This window comes from Pangasianodon hypophthalmus, chromosome 17 (genome assembly GCF_027358585.1).
Source record: "Pangasianodon hypophthalmus isolate fPanHyp1 chromosome 17, fPanHyp1.pri, whole genome shotgun sequence".
Classification (NCBI taxonomy): domain Eukaryota; kingdom Metazoa; phylum Chordata; class Actinopteri; order Siluriformes; family Pangasiidae; genus Pangasianodon; species Pangasianodon hypophthalmus.
In genome coordinates, this window is record NC_069726.1 from 721,292 (window position 1) to 742,604 (window position 21,313).

A 21,313-nucleotide genomic window follows, 5' to 3' on the forward strand; every position below is an offset into this window, starting at 1 on the left:
TTACTGTATAAATAAAATATTCACATACATTTAAATACTAAACTTTTTACACAGTTAAAACTCTAATTCAGTTTTATTGGAATTGAGCTAGAGGTCTACAGTGAGATATTGCGCTGTTAATATTTTAATTTAAATGAAACATTGCTGCATACAAGTGTGTAAAATTCAGATTATGATGTTTTGAGCATTGATTATTTTTCAACCCTGAGAGTTGGTTTAATTTACGTAAAAATAATTTGGGAACTTCAGCTATACCAACGTTACGTAGCGAGCCAAGTACGCTTACAAGCTAGCTAACGTTAACTAAAATAATGTCATCATGTGATCACATGTGTGAATGGTTGTTAAATATAGAATCGATTTTAAAACTCTACTATATGTTTACTCAGTATCTGACAGGTTTGCTCCGTCCGTTTGCTCCCTCCAGAACTCTGACATCTTGTGATCTTGGCTTACTTTCCGTTCCCAGATCCAGACTTAAAACACGAGGAGATCGCGCCTTTGCGATCGCCGGTCCAAACTCTGGACCAGTCCACCTCTCCATATCAGATTAACCCCTTCTAGTTCAGTTTTCAAGTCACTCTGAAGACATATTTATTCCCTCTGGCCTTCAGTATTCCATGAACACTGGTTTACGCCTTTACTACTGTATTTGCTTTACTTTGTTACCCGTTTTGTTTTTCTTGTAGTTTTACTTTTTGTATTTTTCATCGTTTTATTCTTTGTACAGCACTTTGGTCAACCTCGGTTGCTTTTAAATGTGCTTTATAAATAAACATTGACTGATTGAGCAAATTTAATTTAAACAAAATCACATGCTCACTACACAGGGTATAGCATAGTGATGTTATGGTCCCTATTTAGTGCACTAGATGCCTGAACTCCCACACGTATAGACTACAAGAAGAATACGAAAAGTTTTTTTTTTTTTTGGGTAAAAAATACTCCAACAGCCTGAATTACAATTCTTTATTTCTCAACATGATAGGTTTTAAAAGCAGCAAGCTGTCACGCTGAAAAAATAATCAGGAAATAAACAGAGATTGAAAACTGAGATGCATAAATAATTGTTTTAAATCTCTGGGCCGCTTTAATCCGGACCGCTTTAGCATTTCCTAGAAAGAGAGTGAGATGATAAGGCGAGAAATAAACGACAGCGTATGGAGTGTAAATCTCTGTTCGTTTAATTTACTGCTTAAGAAGCAGAGTGTTTAATGAGGTCGAGTCTTTTCATAACAGATCCGAGCTGATACTGTGGAGAATTCCAATAATGATTTATTTCCTGAAAATGATTACATGCTTCACACATCGCTGCACCGTTATCATCCCACAGGAGTGGCTGCAAATTTCCATAAAACAGAGCGGCGAGGTGCAAAAACTTTCGCTCTTCAGTAGAATCTGGAATAAAGACGATGTTCTGGATCAAGTGTCACTTTAAGGTTTGATCTGTTTAACAAGAAAACCCAAGTTCAGTCTCCTTTTTTACTCTTTATGACTATGAGACTGTGAGAGCAGTGAAACGTCACTACAGTGGATCTGAGGTCACATCCAGGGCTGGACACACCACGTGTGGTGATCCTCAGGGGCTCTGTGATTAAAGGATTACACACAGAGAGAGAGAGAGAGAGAGACAGAGAGAGAGAGAGGGACAGACAGATGGACAGAGAGAGAGATGGACAGAGAGAGACAGAGAGAGAGAGAGAGAGAGAGAGAGAGACAGAGAGAGAGAGTGAGACAGACAGAGAGAGACAGAGAGAGAGAGAAAGAGAGAGAGAGAGAGACAGACAGAGAGAGAGAGAGAGAGACAGACAGAGAGAGACAGAGAGACAGAGAGAGAGAGAGAGAGAGAGAGAGAGACAGGACAGAGAGAGACAGAGAGAGAGAGAAAGAGAGAGAGAGAGAGAGAGACAGAGAGAGAGAGACAGAGAGAGAGAGAGAGAGAGAGAGAGAGATGGCAGCAGTGAGAGGAGAGACTGTGCTCCCTGTACATGCAGAATCGGTAGAAACAGAGGAACATTTCCTGCGACAGTGAGATCATTACCAACACGTACGATCCGTCTACTTCACAAAATTTAAAAGTAATAAATAAATTTTATGGCACTATCAAATCAAGAAAAAAGAAGATACGTTTCGGGAGAAAACTCGAGCCTGATCGTAACAGCAGTTAGATATGGAGCAGCTTGTCACGAGCTCAGAGACTTCCAAGTGTTTGAGTGGGTGTACACACGTTTATACTCGTCTTAACATCATCATTTTCTTATTTTATATATTTATAAGATTTATTGCTGATTTATCTCTTCATTTATTTATGTATGGTGTATTTATTTGTTTATTTATGGCCAGTGCTTTGGCAAAACTGTACCAGTGTCATGCCAATAAAGCCTGTCTGAATTACAGAGACAGAGAGAGAGAGAGAGAGAGAGAGAGAGAGACAGAGAGAGAGACAGAGAGAAAGACAGAGAGAGGTCTGGGGGGCCACATACAAACCAAAATTTTACACTATGGGATAAACTTCCAGCTGAAATGATGCACACTCATTTCTGCAAATCATCCTACAAGTTCATGGAAACAACAAACAACGGCTGCTGAGGGAATCGGCCGAGTCCCATTACTGCTCAAAATTCAGAAAATAGCTATCAAATATCGGCTCCGCCTAAAACACACAGGATGCGTCTCAATCAGCTCGCTCGCTCCCTCGGTGGTGAATCAGTAGATGGTGTGCAGGAGTTCGGGCACTAGGACCCTGTCTCACTACACACTGTGACGCTGATGACTCAATTCCCGTCACCATGACGACGTACTCGCGCTGTAAAACGTCACCGCTGGCGTTTGTCACCAACAGGCAGGACCGATATCTTTCTGACGTTATATATCGTATAAATTTATTAGCTTAATCACAGGCGTTTCTGTCACGGTGCTTCGAGCAGGATCGTAGCTCGCTAGTGGATTTATTTAAATCATTAAACACTTAAAAGCCGTTCGACTCAAACACGCCGTATACAGAACGTCAAATAAAGTTAAAATCGCTAACGTAAGGAATCATCTGAGAGCCACAACAACCATAACAAGCTCCTGACGTTTGTAGACGAAGCTGGCTGAGAGTTCGGCCGCCATTTTGTTCGAGCTTCAGAAAATATCATGTCATTTCCTGTAAGGGAACGTAGCGAGCGTCGATGCTCCCTGGTTTTTGGGATTTTTTAGGGAGCGAACGTTCCAGTGCACTGGAAGCATTTTGTGATTGAGACAGCCCTTAAAATGGCCTCCACCCTAATCAGCGCCCTGACTACTGAACTACAGAGCTGAACCGAGAGAACAGTCTCCTCACCCGGCTGGTCCTGACCCTCAGCTCACTAACACACACTAACACGGTCTGGAACATCAGGAACAGCTGGACACAAGAACAATCAGACAATCTGGTTGGAGTCTCATCACTTGGAAATCACTCACTGCTGCTGAGGATGGCCCACATGGACAGCCTGAAGACACATGAGATTACTGAGGATGGTTCCACTTAGAAACCATGAAGATGGCTTTGGACTGCAATTCCTACGAACAGTTTTGCATTCAGGTCTCCATCAGTGAACAGATGATAATGTCAATAAACAGACCTCATGTGAAAACTGTGATGAATTTCCTGGTTACACAACTGCACCATTTATCCATGTAGTACACAGTTACAGAAGATAAATGATTTATAATCGCACTATCCCAGATGAGGATGGTTCCCTGAGTCTGGTTCCTCTCAAGGTTTCTTCCTCATATCATCTCAGGGAGTTTTTCCTCACCACCGTCACCTCTGACTTGCTCATTAGAGATAAATTTATACATTTACAATTTATATCCTGAGTTTATTTATTTCTGTAAAGCTGCTTTGTGAAAATGTCCGTTGTTAAAAGCGCTGTACAATAAAACTGGATTGAAGGATAGCCGTGTTTTAGCAGAACAGGACGTATACGTGTATATACTAATATTACAGCGCATCAAAGCTGCAATAAAACAACAGTCTAACTATTTATCACACTCATATCACAATTATGCGTCTCTGAATATTAATGTCACATCATACTCAAACAACTTCCTTAATGGATGAATAAAGTACTCGATCCATCCATCTATCTATCTATCTATCTATCGATGTTCCATCAGCAGTCCTGTACTAACAGTGACGTAATAAAACCTGCTCTTTAAATGTTTGAAGTGATGAGTGTTTCTCTCTCTTCCCCACGCACTGCCTCCACGCCGTAGAGGATCGGATCTCGCGGCCCCCGCCCCGCCTCTTCCACTGAGAACACGGCGACGGACAGGAGATGGACGGGAAAGCGACGTCCAACCCACTCAGCCTAATTGCTATGTGACCGCTGAGAAACAGCGAATCAATCATATTTCCATTCAATTAGCCGCAGCCGGAGACGAGGTGATGGACCTCTTTTAGCCAAATGAAACGCTGCAGGAGAAGACGACCTTGGATGACCTCGGAGACGCAGAGTGACGCTGGTGTTTTATAAGAAACCTCCGTCTCAGCAGTGTGAGCACACTGAACACAGCTCTCCTCAGCTCTGCAGGGGGGCAGCGTGGGGTCTTACATAACTCTGACCGGGGACAGAACGTTTATTTAGCGACGTAACGTTAACAGTACGCAGGATCCTGGAGGAAAAACCGCAGTGTGAGGAGGAAAAGGAAAATATATATAATTTAAAAATCTAAAGATCTTCAATAGACGCTTTATTGAATCATCAGCTAAAGACTCTTTGATGCTTTATTTTTAACCACTAAAACTAATCAGTGCTGAATTATAAACTCTATGAATTAAAAAAATTCAAATAAACAAACAGCAGCTGTACATGTTGACACTCTTTACAAATCTACGAATATGCAAATTATGCAAACTGGAAACACCCCCATGACCTCAACCTGTCCTTATTTATATATATATATATATATATATATATATATATATATATATATATATATATATATATATATATATATATATATATATATATATATATATATATATATATATATATATATATATACACACATACACACACACACACATATTACAACATTACCATGACAACCACGGTCTCGTTAACTAGCTAGCTAGCAAAAAATTTCTTTTGTGACATCACAAACTGAGATCCTACATAGCTCCGCCCCCGAATCAGCTGTATACAGAAGTGTGGATAAAAGCTAAATGATTTTAGATGAAAGGAAATGGGAGGATCCGTTTTAAAGAACATCTAAAGATCACGCTGTAGAGATCAGGACGAGTTTAATGCAGCAGCGGTGTAGATACGAGAGGAAGGCCAATCCTCCAGCACCGATCCCTCTCTGGGGGTGTGTGTGTGTGTATGTGTGTGTTTGTGTGTGTGTGGGTTTGGCTCAGTTTATTTTGCCTCTGGCTGTAACAAAAGGAAGCCCGAGAGTGCTGGAGAAATCACAGAGGAGGAGGAAGAGGAGGAGTGATGATGCCTCGGGCTCACGGAGGTCAGCGCACAAAATCAAACTTCATCAGCGCTGGAGAAACAAACAGCACGCAACAAAACAAACTACACACTACACACCAGGCTTAGCAAACACCAAACCGGGAACTGTGGGTAAAACTGTGGGAAAATCCTCCATGTCAGCGTACAGAGATACGAGACACAGGGCTGCGGTCTGCTCTGAAGAGATCAGGAATATTTTATTCATTTATTTTTTATTTTGATCATTTTTGGAAGCTTTACTTCTCCTGTTTTTAGACACTATTCCAGTGAGGCGCAAATTAAAATATTTAATAAATGAAAAATATAAATGTTTCATCTACACAGTAAACCTTTCACTGCTTGTGTTTTCACTTCGAGCTTCTGAGGACATTTTATACACAATCGTCTAATTTTTTTTCCAGTCAGTTCAGATCAGCTGCGAGACTCTACACGTCTCTTCCTCTGTGCGTGAAACCGCTGCAGAGTGAAGTACAGCAGCTACCAATGAAGATCTACAGAACTTTTCTTCGTTTAGTTAGCTAGCTTTTCTCCGCTTTTCTTCGCAGTGTTTGACACTAATGTACACATTTCCCTGAGACGAGCTGCAGAACATCTCGTATTTCATCCACAAACCCTCACCTTTCTCTCAGAACGGATGATTTATAATAACCATGCTTAAACACAACTTATTAAGCGTCCTATTATATATGTGTACACACACACACACACACACACACACACACACACACACACACACACACACACACACACAAATGCGGATGCGTGGGCGATTCTGAAACTGCGATAACATCAAAATCTGATTGTGTTTATACAAAAGGATAAAAAAGATAAGTGTGTGTGTGTGTGTGTGTGTGTTAGACAGCATCCTCTCAGAAGCAGCTGCTCTACTCGGACTGAAGAGGTTTTGCACTCTAATGTGATGCCAAACAGGCTCTTTGCCAATTTAAAACAGGACTGATTTATCTACAAAGCTCACGTCTGTCTCACAGAAACACCGTCAGGTCCACGCAGGAAAAAGCTCCAGGTGTCAGATTGGAAGAGAGAGAGAGAGAGAGAGAGAGAAACAGACAGAGAGAAAGAGAGAGAGAGACAGAAAGAGAGAGACAGAAAGAGAGACAGACAGAGACAGACAGAAAGAGAGAGAGAGAGAGAGCAGGGGCGGACTTAACACTAGGCAAAAGTAGGCAACCATCTTCGGGCCCCAGAAGCCAAGGGCCCCTAAAAATGCAAATTATATATATATATATATATATATATATATTTTTAATTATTAATGCTAAATAACAGGCACCAATAAATCCTATATTTTGCCTAGAGCCCCCAAATCACTAAATCCACCCCTGAGAGAGAGAGAGAGAGAGAGAGAGAGAGAGAAACCACACAATCTACTGATTAGCTGAGATAAATGCTGCATGAGAGGGTTCGACTTCTCTGACGAGTGTTTCGGAATGAGTGTGTTTGTAAATCAGGATGTAAATCAGGATGTAAATCAGGATGAGCTCCAGCATGCAACTTCAGGCTGTGTTTCTTTTAAGATTCTAGCATTTCTATTAAATTAGGTTACTGTAAAGTCTGAAAAAGCCACACTGCCTGCAGCATTAAACGAAGGCGATGGAGGATTCCCACGTTATTGCGAGCACACGGTGACGGTGCTCATGAACCTCGACATCTATTTCCAAACGCCTGCAGAGCGTCAGCCGAGGGCAACGGAACCATTTTCACTTCCTGTTCCCTAATGAGGAAATTCCCAGTGGGAATTTTTCTCCCTCACACTGATCCCCCCTCCAGCAGGAGAAGATCCACCATCAGAGCAAACACACTCCAATATGAAGAACAATAATCAGCTTTTATTTTTACACCACTTTGTTTATACACAGAGAGGATGAGTGGGAATGAAACACGTCTCAAACGAACGTCTCTGTGTCGTGATGGAGGGAGGTGACGGAAGTGAGTGACGGAGGGATTCGATGGAGGGGTGTGATAGAGAAACATGATGGAGGGAGGTAACAGGGGTGTGATGGAGGGATTCGATGGAGGGACGTGACGGAGGGACGTGATAGAGCAACATGATGGAGGGAGGTAACGGGTGAGATGGAGGGATTCGATGGAGGGACGTGACGGAGGGGTGTGATAGAGCAACATGATGGAGGGAGGTAACAGGGGTGAGATGGAGGGGTGAGATGGAGGGTTGTGACGGAGGGATTCGATGGAGGGATTCGATGGAGGGACGTGACGGAGGGACGTGACGTGACAGTGGATGATGAAGGGATGTGATGGAGAGATGAGAGAGGGACATGATGGAGGGACGTGACAGAGGGATGAATTTAAATAAAAATTTCATATTCAGATTTCTGTAAAGCTGCTTTGTGACTTTGTTAAAAGCGTTATACAAATAAAATTAAATGACTTGAATATTACAGAGGGACGTGATGGAGGGAGGAGACGGAGAGGAGGTGATGGGGAGGAGACAAAGGGGAGGTGACGGGGAGGAGGTGATGGGGAGGAGACGGAGGGGAGGTGACGGAGAGGAGACGGAGGGGAGGTGACAAAGGGGAGGAGATGGAGGGGAGGTGACAAAGGGGAGGTGACGGGGAGGTGACGGAGAGGAGGTGATGGGGAGGTGACGGAGAGGAGATGGAGGGGAGGTGACGGAGAGGAGATGGAGGGGAGGTGACGGAGAGGAGGAGACGGAGGGGAGGTGACGGAGAGGAGACGGAGGGGAGGTGACAAAGGGGAGGAGACGGAGGGGAGGTGACGGAGGGGAGGTGATGGGGAGGTGACGGAGAGGTGACGAAGGGGAGGTGACGGAGAGGTGACGGAGGGGAGGAGATGGGGAGGAGACGGAGGGAGGAGTGACGCCTCCTCAGCGAGGGGATTACAGCTGTGTGAGACGGGGGGCTTTAATGAGCTTTAGCAGAGCTTTCCGTTCTCGATTAGTGTGTGTCAGGACTCCCCGTGGCTCGCAGCGTGAGGGGGAAACAGCCCCCATCACTCGCTCCCTCCCTCCGTCATTCCCTCCCTCCTTCCCTCCGTTTGGAGCAAGACACATCCGGATCTCCTTCTGCCATGTGAATCACACTAAAGCACTAACACCTCAGGATCTCAGCTACACATCATCTGATTCGCTCAATCCCGGGTTAAACAGCAAACACGCCGTCTCTCTCTCTCACACACACACACACACACACACACACACACACACACACACACACACACACTGCCGCAGTGAGTCACCGTCCATCACGGTCATCTTCATACCACATTCTACTAATGCGCTAATGCACTTAAACAGTTATAACCCTTCATACCGCTCCTACACACCTCATCACTTGATCTGTGTTTAAACTACACACTAAACACCACAACAGCCTACGACGTAGGTACAGATTACAGATAAAGGGTTAAGTAGGTCCAAATACAACCCTATTCCACATAATACACTACGTAGGGTGTAGGGGGCATCTCTTTCACTCATGTAGTGCACTTATACAGAGGGAACTGGATTAGTCCAGTTACTGATCACTTCATCACTTCATCAAATCCACCGTTTCATTTCCTCCATCAGCACAAAACTCAAACCCACACACACACCTACACACACACACACACACACACACACACACACTGTCACACACTTTATACAACACATACAGACAAGCACGTCTCAGCTCACTGCTCCTTCACACACACACACACACACACACACACACACACACACACACACACACACACAGGCGGCTGGAGAACAAAGGGGATCTCCACCTCTCTCCCCTGCTCTATTATTAGATCTTCAACCCGGAGACAAAATAATCACACGTTGCGCTGCATCAGCGCGGGCAGAGCAGGAGACGAGCTGAAGACGAGCAGAAAAACCCTTCGTTACGCCCTCGCCTCCGACTTCTGCGTCTCAACCCCACAACACTAACCACGCTTCTAACACTAACCACACTTCTGCACTCCTGCTCCATTTCACTGATCAGATCTCCCTCTCTCTCTCTCTCTCTCTCTCACACACACACACACACACACACACACACACAGGAGGTTCACCTACAACACATCACCTGCTAATGCTATTCCACACAATCCACTGCTCACAACAGCTGTGTCCCAATTGCACGTATACTGACTGTATAAGGCGTAGTGCACTTACGTATATAAAAAGCTGAAACCCAAATCAGTCCCTATTCCACTTAAAGTGCACTACATAGGGAGTAGTGTACTTTATATAGGGAGCAGTGAATCAAATCCCAAATCACTCCCTATTACACTTCAAGTGCACCACATAGGGAGTAGTGCACTTATATATGGAGCAATTAGTTGAATTCCAAATCACTCCCTACTGGACCAATAGTGCACTATATAGGGCATAGTGCTCTTATATAGTGAGCAATTCCATTTCTAGTGCACTACATAGGGCGTAACGGGATGCATCCCAAATCACTCCCTATTACACTTATAGTACACTACATAGGGAATAGTGTACTTACATATGGAGCAGTGAGCCAAATCCCAAATGACTTCCTATAACACTTAATGTGCACTACATAGGGCATAGCGAGATGATTCTTAAATCACTTCTTACTGCATTTCTAGTGCACTACATAGGCAGGAAGTAGGGCTCTTCTATAAGGACAGAGAATCCCAGAAGACTCCCTGTCACCTGTATAATGCATTATAAAGGGTAAAGGAGCCATTATTTCAGAATATATGTAGTGTACTTGCACAGGGAGCAATGCGATGAAGCTCGTAGGGATTAGGGAACTCACTCACTTAGTGCCCTACATAGGGCAGAGAAGCCATTATTTTTAGGAAGCCACAAAATGGCCGCTCATTGCAGGTATACAGTGTCCTACAAAAGGTACAGGAGCCTTTACTTCATACCCCGTGGAGTGTGCTTACTCAGGAAGTAGGGATCTGAATCCTAAACACAGGCGGAATTCCATTATTCTACCCTTCCCTATGTAGTGCACTTATTTACAGATTAGGGAGCTAAATCCCAAAGGATTCCTAGCAGGACATGCCATTATTTTATACTTAATGTAGTGCACTACAGAGAGAAACCATTCTAGAGCTAGAGAATAATGAGTCCTAAGTAGTTTCCTAATGGACATGTATAATGCACTAAATGGGGTAAGACTCACATTAAGAGTAGGGAACTGAACATCATGAAGTGCACTAAGTAGGGAGGGAAGTCAGGGTGTATTGTACACGTCATACCCTAGACGTACTTATGGGTTAGACGCCATTGATTCTAATGTAGTGCACTTATTTCCAATAAAGGGAGCAAGGAGCCATTTGGAATCTGGCCACAGAAAAGCAGTAGGCGTCTTTTGTGTGTGTGTGTGTGTGTGTGTGTGTGTGTGTGTGTGTGTGTGTGTGTGTCTGTCTGTCTGTCTCTACCCGCATGTGAGAAATGGAGCGCAACAACGCTGCTGCCGACATCTTGAAGAAAAGGTAACCATCTCTCTCTCTCTCTCTCTCTCACACACTCACAACACACACACACAGCAAGCACATGCGCCATGCCTAATGATGTGTACACAACCTTCACTCATTTCTCTCTCTCTCTCTCTCTCTCTCTCTCACACACACACACACACACAGAAACGCTAAGCGACGGTTTAACATGAACGCTGCACGTCCTCTCCATCATTCTGCTCCACATTATCTCTCTCTCTCTCTCACTCACACACACACACACACACACACACACACACACAGAGCAAAGAGTGCAGTTATTCTGCATTCGTTCTCATCTCTCTCTCTCTCTCTCTCTGTCTCTCCGGAAGCTTCCTGATGGATGATGGTTGGAGAAGGAGGAGGAGGAGGAGGAGGGAGGCAACTGCAGCAGTGACGCTGTGCAACGCAAAAACTGGGGATTTACCACTAGGGCACCTCGAGTCACGGACACGGAGGGGGGAACGCACCTCAACACACCGAGCTCACCGCTTTTAAAATCACAGTGTCCGCATGCACACACGCACACACACACACACACACACAGAGAGAGAGAGGAGCCGTTCAGATGCAACTGCATGCACTATACAAATGACAGATGGTAGAAGAAGCTCTTTCGAGCTCTTTACAGCATAAAAGAAGCTCCTGATGTATGATTATTTGTGTGTGTTAGTGCCACAGTCACAACATTTCCAGTGAGAAATGATTTCTCAGCTATCAAAGGCACTGAAACACTTCTACTGTGCCGTCTTTCTGCTTTCCTGTTGACTCTGTGTGGTCCTGAACAGACGCTCGAACCCGCTTTAAAGGCAGGATACAAACAAACTCTGAAGGTCTGGGTCTAATTCCATCAAAGGCATGACCAGTGCAGGTGTGTTCACATCACGACATCAGTACGGTAGGAAACGTCACTAAAGCAGAGTTAAAGCAGTACATGACTTCACCGTAATCAGCGTTTAGAGAAACAAGGAGAAGTACAGGACAGAGCTCTTTCAAGGTCGTGAGATTATGAAGTATATTTATTATCTATTTAGTATAATTAAGGAATTAAAAGGCCATCAAAACAGAAGATGAGGTGAAAAGCATCACATTATCATCATTATTATAATTAGAGTTATTATTATTATCATTAGCTCACACTAAGAGGAACCAAACGGTACTTTTGCTCATCAGTGTTGCGGTACCATCGAGGACTAAAGGACATGTTTTGTAGGTGAACAGCTTCACAGGTAGATTTTCAGGGCCAGGAAACCTGCTCTGTTCTCCTCTCCTCTGCTCTCCTTTCCTCTCCTCTACTCTTCTCCTCTGCTCTCCTTTCCTCTCCTCTACTCTTCTCCTCTGCTCTCCTTTCCTCTCCTCTACTCTTCTCCTCTCCTCTGCTCTGTTCTCCTCTCCTCTGTTCTCCTCTCCTCTCCTCTGCTCTGCTCTCCTCTCTTCTCCTCTGCTCTGAGAGAGCTGAAATAACCGCACTGAAGGGAGAGGAGATGTTCCCTGGATAAGAGCATCTCCATCTCTGACCCTGAGGGCTACATTACCCGACTCCCTCACAACAAAGTTTGGATTTAGATGCTGAAGAAAGTGAGGAAAACTCTTTGGAAAGATGAAGCTTCTGCTAAAACACTCAGCTAGGGAAAGACACCTGATTAAAAACTCCTCCTCCGGTCATTATTATTATTATTATTATTATTATTATTAGGGTTAATTAGCGTGCTGTTAAGTGGGATAGGAAGCGCGAAAGGCATGCCGGGTACTTAACTATTTGCACAGGTGCTGCAGACACAGGTCGAGACATTCCCCCTCCACCTCGTCCTCCGCCACCGAGTCCGACAAAGGGCGCGCGGGCACAGGTGAGTCCTCGCGCAGCGGCGGCCGCATCTCCCGCAGGAAGAGCTCCAGGAAGCGGCGGTAAGCTTTCTCCTCGCTGCCACAGACCGCCATCACTCCTTCTCATTCCCGGAGAGACACGACTCAGACAGAGGAAGAAGAGAAGAAGAAGGAGAAGAAGAAGGAGGAGGAGGTTCTGCTGGTTTGAGTCATGAACAAGCTGCAGGTGCGCGCGCGAACGCGAGAGCGCGTTAACGAGCCGCGGTGACGTCAGATACGGAGGGGGCGGGGCTATGTAGAAAATAGAAAGAGTACCCTGCTGACAGGGGTGACTACGTCATCCGGTTTCTTTGGGATGAATGAATGAAGGAAGGAATGAATGAATGAATGAAGGGATTCGGTACACGGTGTTCGGTTCGCCAGCTCCGTGAACCGTAAACACTTATCCATTTTTCTACAGTATGTTTTGACTCATCAAATGTTTAATTTTTTTTTTTTGAAAAAAAGTAAATGTGTCAAAATTACTACAGTTCCGTTAAAGCATCGCGGGGATCACCTGGACCAATCAGATATAGCCTTCACATCCGGGTCCCTACACCAGCGTTTCTGTCAGTGTGTTAGCTAGCTCGCTGGCTAGCTAGCGTGCTAACTATTAAACGCGGATAATACTCTGTAGCCGTCTAAACTAAGACAAATTACAAATAAAAGTCAATTTACAACTTTATCGAAGCAGAAAAATATTTAAAAAATATCGCTATGTGACAAGACAAGCTAGTTAGCGAACATTAGCCAGATGCTAACCCAAGCTAGGCTAAGAAGCGGGTGGTTATGGGACATGGAGTTTTTGTGTAATACCACAGTATCAATGAATACACAATAAAATATTCGATTATTGTTTATTGAAAAAAGGTATTAACTTAAATCGTGGACAATATATACATATATATGCAAAATAAAAAAAAGACGGTAAAGTTTAAATTAGCTTAAAAAGTGAATTGAGAGTACTAACTTGGGGAATTTTTACTTCCGGCGCCGGAATGACGTAAAACCTGAGTAGTGTATAGACGCGCGTGCACGTGGGAGATGCTATTTATAAACGCGCTTATATAGTGGAGTTGGGGAAAAAATAATAAATAAATAAAGTATTGTGTGTAATTTGACGTTGTGTGCTGACTCAGGAATGACGTCACATAAAAATGATTTCATTCAGGACAAAAATATATTTTATAAAGATAAAACACACACTGTACATATACACATGCTGTGATATTACACTATTAACTACTCAGTGTTCATCATACCTACAGCACAGGTCACTCTGGAGTCCACCTGTTGCGCTGCAGAAAGTATTGGCACCCCTCTGCCCTGCCTATCAGTGACTGTAATTACAGCCTACACCTACAACCTAATGAACAGTTAATTAACACAGGTTAAACACACATCCAGTGAAACATGAGTCCAAATAAAGATATCATTTACAGCAGCAGGTCATTCAGTGTCTCAGGTTTCAGAGATGTTCCTTTTTCTTGCTGATCTTTGTTGGTTTTCTGATTTCGTTTCCCCTCCAGCTCACTGCTGGCATTTCACATGAACCAGAGGCACGGAAATCCATCAGCTAATTGGCCGTGAAGGACTGATGCCTCGAGTCCTGTGAGGCTTTTAATGAAAATGAGCAGCGAAAAGCTCCCCTGATTCCCCAAAGAGACTCGAGGGATTCATGATCATCACCACAAACCGGTGCTGTGTAGTGCAGTGGGAGTGTATATAGGACATGAGAGGAGCGCAGAGTAAAAATAACTGCTGCAGATTTCACTGGGGCTGTGAGACTAAACTCTTCTGCACTCTGTGTGTGTGTGTGTGTGTGTGTGTGTGTGTGTGTGTGTGTCAGATAATCAGTAAGCAAGATTTATTTATTAAAGCTACATACATATGTTGGCCAAAGTGCTGTACAGAAAATGAAACAAGAAGAGAAATGAAAATAACATCAGAAAAGTAAAACTCTCTCTCTCTCTCTCTCTCATGAACAGTGTTTAAATGTAAACTGCCTCTTTTCATTTGGGTTTTCGCATCATTTCACTATTTCTATAAAACTTTAGGTTGCATATTTTTCCCCCCAAAACAATATTTATACATTTGATGACCGTGTAATATTTCACGCTAGCTACGTGAACAATGATGCAAAAAAAACACACAAACAAACATACAAATAAAACTCTGGTTTTATTATTCAAACAATTATGAATAATTAAACAAAATAAAGTGCAATAAGGTGCTCTGATTAAAAATGTACTGTAATACAAGACAAATATTAATTAATACCTGCAGTAAGAATGATTTCCTCAAACAGAAAGTTTTTTAATTGAGCCTAAAGTTGTTGAAAAGTCTTTACTCTAAATCTTTAATCTAAAATTATTTAATCCAATTATACTTCTTACAATGGTGGAAAATGTTAATAATCAATTAATATACAAGCTGGATATCAACGAGAAACAAGTACAATTATTACACATACACCAGTTAATATTCCAGCGATAATGTTTTATAAACAAATTTGACAGTGAAGTTCACATTAATCATTTTTAAAGACACGAAAGGAAGCTTTATTCGGACACAGAGCAGCGCAGAGGAAGTGCAGATCAGTTCAACAGAAAACAGACCTTGGATCAGTTCTTCCTGTGTAAACAGAGTGTGTGTGTGTGTGTGTGAGAGAGAGAGATTAACTGTGCTGGTGTTCAGTGCGAGGACGTTTACTGTGGCTTCCTGCTGCAGGACTGTGAGACGAGACAGAAGACGCTGAAACACTCGTGTCTCTGAATCCTTCAGCCTTCATCACACAGAAATCAGGACGAACACCACAAAAGACACAACACCTGATATTAATAATGTTCACTACAGCTCTAATCTCCTAACACACTAAAGAAGAGTTATTGCATCATCAAACACAACAGCCAATCAGGTTTCAGAATGTAAATTCCACACAGGGGTGAAGGGGTGTGTTTTATTTTAATGTAATCATGTTAGCTGTTAAAGTGCCTCACTAATCAATTTTATTATTTATATTAAGAAAAAAAAAATCATCTACAAAACAAATTTCTTAAACATGTTAGAGTCTCAGATTTATATTCAAATTATTAACTGTCTAAGTGCTTTTATTATAAATATTTTGTTTAATATTTTAATGCAAAGCACCAGAATCCAACATATTATTATTATTATTATTATTGTTGTTGTTGTTGTTGTTGTTGTTGTGATGATGAACTGACCGTGATGTGGTAGGGGACGGTGGCGTCTCTGTGGCTGGACGATTTGTAGAGAGACGCAAACCTGCAGGAAGAACGAAGAGAGAAACAGACTGAAACAGATCGATGTGTATTTCTGATTTTTGTTCACTGCAGAGCTGACGCACATCCATCATACACACACACACACACACACACACACAGTGACCTTGAGTGTTTATTGCTCAGATGGGAAAAGAGCAGCGTCACAGAGAACGATGGAAATGAACAACAGCCAATACAGAGAGAGAGAGAAAGAGAGACAGACAGAGAGACATATAGAGACACAGAGAAGCATAGAAAGATACATAGAGAGAGAGAGAGAGGGACAGAGAGCAAGAAAGACAGAGATGCATAGAAAGAGAGACACATAGGAAGAGAGAGACAGAGAGTAAGACAGAGACACATAGAGAGACAGGATGAAAGAGACAAAGAGAGAGAGAGAGAGAGATTCTCACTCGCCCACTGAGTGCACTAAAACAGCCACTTGTGTGGCACGTCTAAATTACACACACACACACACACACACACACACACACACAAACTTGCCTCTGAGCTCCTTCCCAGTACAGGATAAGTCTCTGTGTGGCTGCGTGACCCCAAATCTCACCTGATGGACAACCAAGCAACCACACACACACACACACATATTATATATACATATCTATCTATCTATCTATCTATCTATATACACGCACACAGTTCTGTGCAAAAGTCTTAGTCACATGCCAAAAAATGCTGTAGAGTAAAGACGCCTTCAAAAATAATGAAATAAAAAAAATCCTATAAAGAGCAGTAAACAGTAATAAATGAAACAAAGTCAGTATTTAATGTGACGATCCTTCACTTTAAATAAATAAAGCAGTATCTGAGGTGCAGTGTGTGCAGTTTTCTAAGGAAATGAGCTGGAAGTGTTACTGAGCATCTTGCAGAAGCAGCCACAGTTCTTCTGGAGACTTTGACTGTCGACTCGCTTCTTATTTCTGCAGCGAAACCCAGCAGCCTTCATTATGTTTTTATCTGAAAAGTGTCTCTTATGGAATCTGCTGCTTTCTTTACTGACATACAAACATTTTTCTGTAACATTTCATTTTGTGCTGGAAAACTAATGTTTGGAATCTAAAATGTTTTTGTACTGAATCAATAATGTAGAAGTCAGAAAATAAACATCTATAACAAAGTTTGTACTAAAAAAAAAAAAAAAAAAAAAGGGGGGGGGGGCCAAGACTTTTGCACAGTGCTGTATGTATATATAAAAGCACACTTCAGCCTGTACTGCCCTCTACTGGACAATCGGATAATTCCCCATTCCCAATGCTAAACTGGAGGCCATACACTTCCATTATTTGTTAGCTACATTAGCATCATCATCACTCCAGAGTCAGCCGTGCAGAAGGAGCAGGTTACCCAGAGCAGGGATGAGCTTGGATTGGCCGCTCGAGACTTTAGTCGTCATCTGATTGGTCAGCACCACCTGCGAACAGCACACAGGAGTGAAGTGTGTGTTATTTTCAAAATGAAACACACTAAATTGTTTGTTTGTGTGTTGAATTTATCTAAAGCCTTTCTAACACCCTGATCACCAGTCGCTACGTCTCTTCTACCTGCCGCAAGCCCCGCCCACTTCTTACAGCGTCACTCGCGTCCGTCACGCCACACAAACACACTCCATCATCCGGGGCTTTTACCTGTCTCACAGGGGTTCATGTTCCTCAGTGTGTGTGTGTATACTGTGTTTGTGTATAGTGTATAGTGTGTGTGTGTAGTGTGTGATTAGTGTGTGTGTATTGTGTGTGTAATGTGTAGAGTGTGTGTGTGTAGTGTGTGATTAGTGTGTATAGTGTATAGTTTGTGTAGTGTGTGTGTATTGTGTGTATAGTGTATAGTGTGTGTATAGTGTGTATAGTGTATAGTGTGTGTAGTGTGTGTGTATAGTTTGTGTAGTGTGTGTGTATTGTGTGTGTAATGTGTGATTAGTGTGTGTGTATAGTGTGTAGAGTGTGTGTGTGTAGTGTGTGATTAGTGTGTATAGTGTATAGTTTGTGTAGTGTGTGTGTATTGTGTGTGTAATGTGTGATTAGTGTGTGTGTATAGTGTGTAGAGTGTGTGTGTGTAGTGTGTGATTAGTGTGTATAGTGTATAGTTTGTGTAGTGTGTGTGTATTGTGTGTATAGTGTATAGTGTGTGTATAGTGTGTATAGTGTATAGTGTGTGTATAGTGTGTATAGTGTGTGTATAGTTTGTGTAGTGTGTGTGTATTGTGTGTATAGTGTCTAGTGTGTGTGTGTGTGTGTGTGTGTGTGTGTGTGTGTGTGTGTGTTACCGCTGCCCCATGCTGAGCTGATAAGTGAGTGAGTTGCTGTGAAAACCCGGTGAGGATGCGGGTCCTGTGAGAGAGATCCTCCAGCTCGTGTCTGAAGGGGAAAGCCACGCTGTCAATCACCACCAGCCGCACCTGCCATCCCATAATAATCACCTCAGTAATCAATAATAACAGTTCAACATCTCTTCATCAAAATCTCTCAAATCACAAACACGACCACCTCCCAAAATAAGAGTTTAACATTTTTTTTAGTTTACCTCTAGGGCTTTTATTATGTTTGAGGATATTTAATGTTATATACATTTATCTATATATTTATCTGTGGGATTTTTATTATGTTTGAGGCTGATATGAGACCTGCTGGCATTTTCATAATAAAAGTCCCAGCTTTGTATTTTCAATATTAACTATTATATTATCTAGCTTTTATTTTTGTGGAAGCATTTTTAGATCGTATCATATCATATATGTGGAGAGACCATGTGAAAAAAAATCATTTCACTTATTTATATATTTGTTTGTTTGTTTGTTGGACGGTCCCAGTGGCGTTACGGTTTTTCTCGCGATGATGACGACTTCCTCCCGGACGTGTGGAAAAGCGCGTACCTGTGGACGTTTCCTCAGGAAGTCGTGCAGGAGGTGAAGCTCAGCGAGAAGCTCCGTGTGATCCTGGCAGCGAACGAGAAAGACGCCGGAGAGGATCTTCTCCACGCTGAAGCTCTCTAAAGCTTTACGCTGCTCTGAGAACCGACACACACAAACACACACACACACACACAGAGAGAGAGAGAGAGAGAGAGAGAGAGAGAGAGAGAGAGAGAGAGAACGAGTTCCTGCTGAATGGTGTGTGAAGAGAAGCAAGGTGATGACATCATCAAAAAGCACCAGTCGCCAGTCGTGATGATATCGCATGTTCACTCCACAGCCACTCACGAGAGGGAGAACTTTCCGTAGTCAACTTTTTTTTTTCGTTGTGTAACAGATGAAGGAAGGACGGAAGGAAACACACCTTCGTCCTCGGCCAGAGCGGCGCAGTGCTTCACCGCAGCCTCGGCCACGCCCACCAGCCGCTCCGCCACAAACCCGCCCTCTGTGTCGATGAACACGGCTTCGCCACCCAGTCCTCCAAAACACACCGGGATCTGCACATCTACAGCCAGCTGCACGCTGACACACACACACACACACACACGGTGATTCTTTACACCCATCAATTCTCATATTAAATGTTTTCATGCTTCTCCTCGGAACCTAAACACTCCGTTATGAGGTTCTACAGCACACAGAACCTCTCAAAGGTTCTAGAACAATAAAGAGTCACTCGCTCTGACTCCAGAACCAGGACGACTCTCGGGTCTCTCACTCACCACAGCTGCGTTTTTCCGATGCCCGGGACGCCGCAGATTTCCGTGGTCTTCCCCACAGGAACCCCGCCCCCGAGCACGGCGTCCAGCTCCGAGCAGAAGGTGACGATGCTGCCCCGCGTCTCCTCCTGGTGCAGGAGATCCAGCGCTGTCAGGCTCTGCACCGCTGCCCCCTGCTGGAGGGGCGAGGAGTCATCACGCAGCGTCCGCAACACCTCGTCAGCCTCCTCCGGAGAGATCCCTGCTGCTGAACACACATCACTGCAGCTACAGACACCGACTACACATCATGCACTCGAGTGCAAAAGTTTACACCCCCCTGCTTTAAAAGGTGGGGGAAAAAGGAAAATGTGCGAGTTATACAGTTTATCTGCTGTAACAAAAGCTTTAAATGGAACATGGGTGGAGTCTGGAAAACACAACAAGACAAAATAGTAAACAAAATAAATAGAATTTTTTTTTTTTTTTTTGTGAATATTACTCTTCAGAGGATGTGAAAAAGTCTGGACATAATCAGAGAAAAAAATGATATGAAACATTTTTTAACTGATAATATTTTGATTCTTTTTCCTATTATTATGTTTAACCAACATTAAGTTCTTAACAATTTACACAATTATAAGGAAAGTTGTGATGAACATCTGATAAACCAAAACCAAACTGTGTGTAAAAGGGGAAAAAAAGAGTCTTTTTTTGGTCCCTAAGGGGGTGTAAACTTTTGCTCTCGGCTGTAAATACTGATGAAACGACGCAGACCTTTACCTTTACACAGCTGGAGCGGCTGCACCTCAGTCAGATCTGCAGCTGTGTGAAAGCCAGCATTTATTAATCTGACCTTCACAGAAGGAGCCAGAGGAGAACTGCTCACGGTCCTGAGCATCATATTCCTCTCACTGCACTTCTGCTGGTTTTTAATCTCTAAACTTTCATCAGTAAGTTTACTAAGTTTCTAAACTTTCATCATTATAATACAGAATCACTCCAGATCACTCCACTCTAAATTAGAAGTACATTTGAATATCAAAACCACACTGCAGTCTTAAATAAACAGATATAATCAACACGCCTGTAATTTCCAAAACGCGCTTTCCGTCCGAGTGTCCCTTTTCGCATTCCGTATATCACTTCCGCATATTTACAACGCTAGCGTCCTCCATTTTGGAGAGGGAAAAAAAATCGTTAGCATGATTTTACACTAAATAAATAAACAAACAATTCACTTGTGGAATCAGTATCAATGTTGTCAGCTTTATATAATTTTGTACAAACAACGGTTTAATTGTTAAAATCAACCTGTTCGTAGACTAGCGATTAGCTTGCTAGCATTCTTCTTTGCTGGATTTACCCCAGATTAATAAACTTTATCCTAAAAAAATAACCTTTACACGAAGCTAAATAACTCTTAAATGAAATATAGAGAGAAAAGAGAGCAGTAAAACTAACACGAATGTAAATTTTTTGGGGAAAAAAACAAACAAAAACAAAACAGGTACGCTCAATCGAACAAATTCAAACCGCGCGTTTTTTGAAACATGTCCCTTGTTGCATTCCGTATCTGACGGTAACTAAGAAGGG

At 42.9% G+C, this 21,313-nt stretch overlaps 2 protein-coding genes and 1 long non-coding RNA gene across 4 annotated transcripts in view; all 3 read right to left on the bottom strand.

Moving 5' to 3' along the window:
- Positions 1-13,265, bottom strand: part of ppm1e (protein phosphatase, Mg2+/Mn2+ dependent, 1E) — a 45,740-nt gene extending 32,475 nt beyond the window's left edge. The window contains exon 1 of the mRNA XM_034312452.2: positions 12,706-13,265. Within this exon, the coding sequence (XP_034168343.2) occupies positions 12,706-12,887 (182 nt within the window). The 5' untranslated portion in view covers positions 12,888-13,265. The remainder of the gene's footprint in view (positions 1-12,705) is intronic.
- Positions 1-21,313, bottom strand: part of LOC128320863 (uncharacterized) — a 131,429-nt gene that overhangs the window by 84,992 nt on the left and 25,124 nt on the right. The gene's annotated exons all lie outside the window — the stretch shown is intronic.
- rad51c (RAD51 paralog C) lies at positions 15,297-21,283 on the bottom strand. Of its 2 annotated transcripts, none has more exons than XM_034312458.2 (9): positions 20,501-21,283; positions 19,742-19,982; positions 19,384-19,541; positions 18,981-19,114; positions 18,375-18,506; positions 17,459-17,525; positions 16,601-16,661; positions 16,037-16,097; positions 15,297-15,597 (listed from the first exon to the last, which is right to left on the bottom strand). In XM_034312458.2, the coding sequence occupies exons 1-9, from the start codon at positions 20,619-20,621 to the stop codon at positions 15,490-15,492; spliced, it is 1,083 nt and encodes a 360-aa protein (XP_034168349.2). In that variant the 5' UTR covers positions 20,622-21,283; the 3' UTR covers positions 15,297-15,489. The 2 variants fall into 2 exon arrangements, with proteins under 2 accessions (XP_034168349.2, XP_034168348.2); XM_034312457.2 differs by having other exon boundaries at positions 19,742-19,985; positions 20,501-21,281.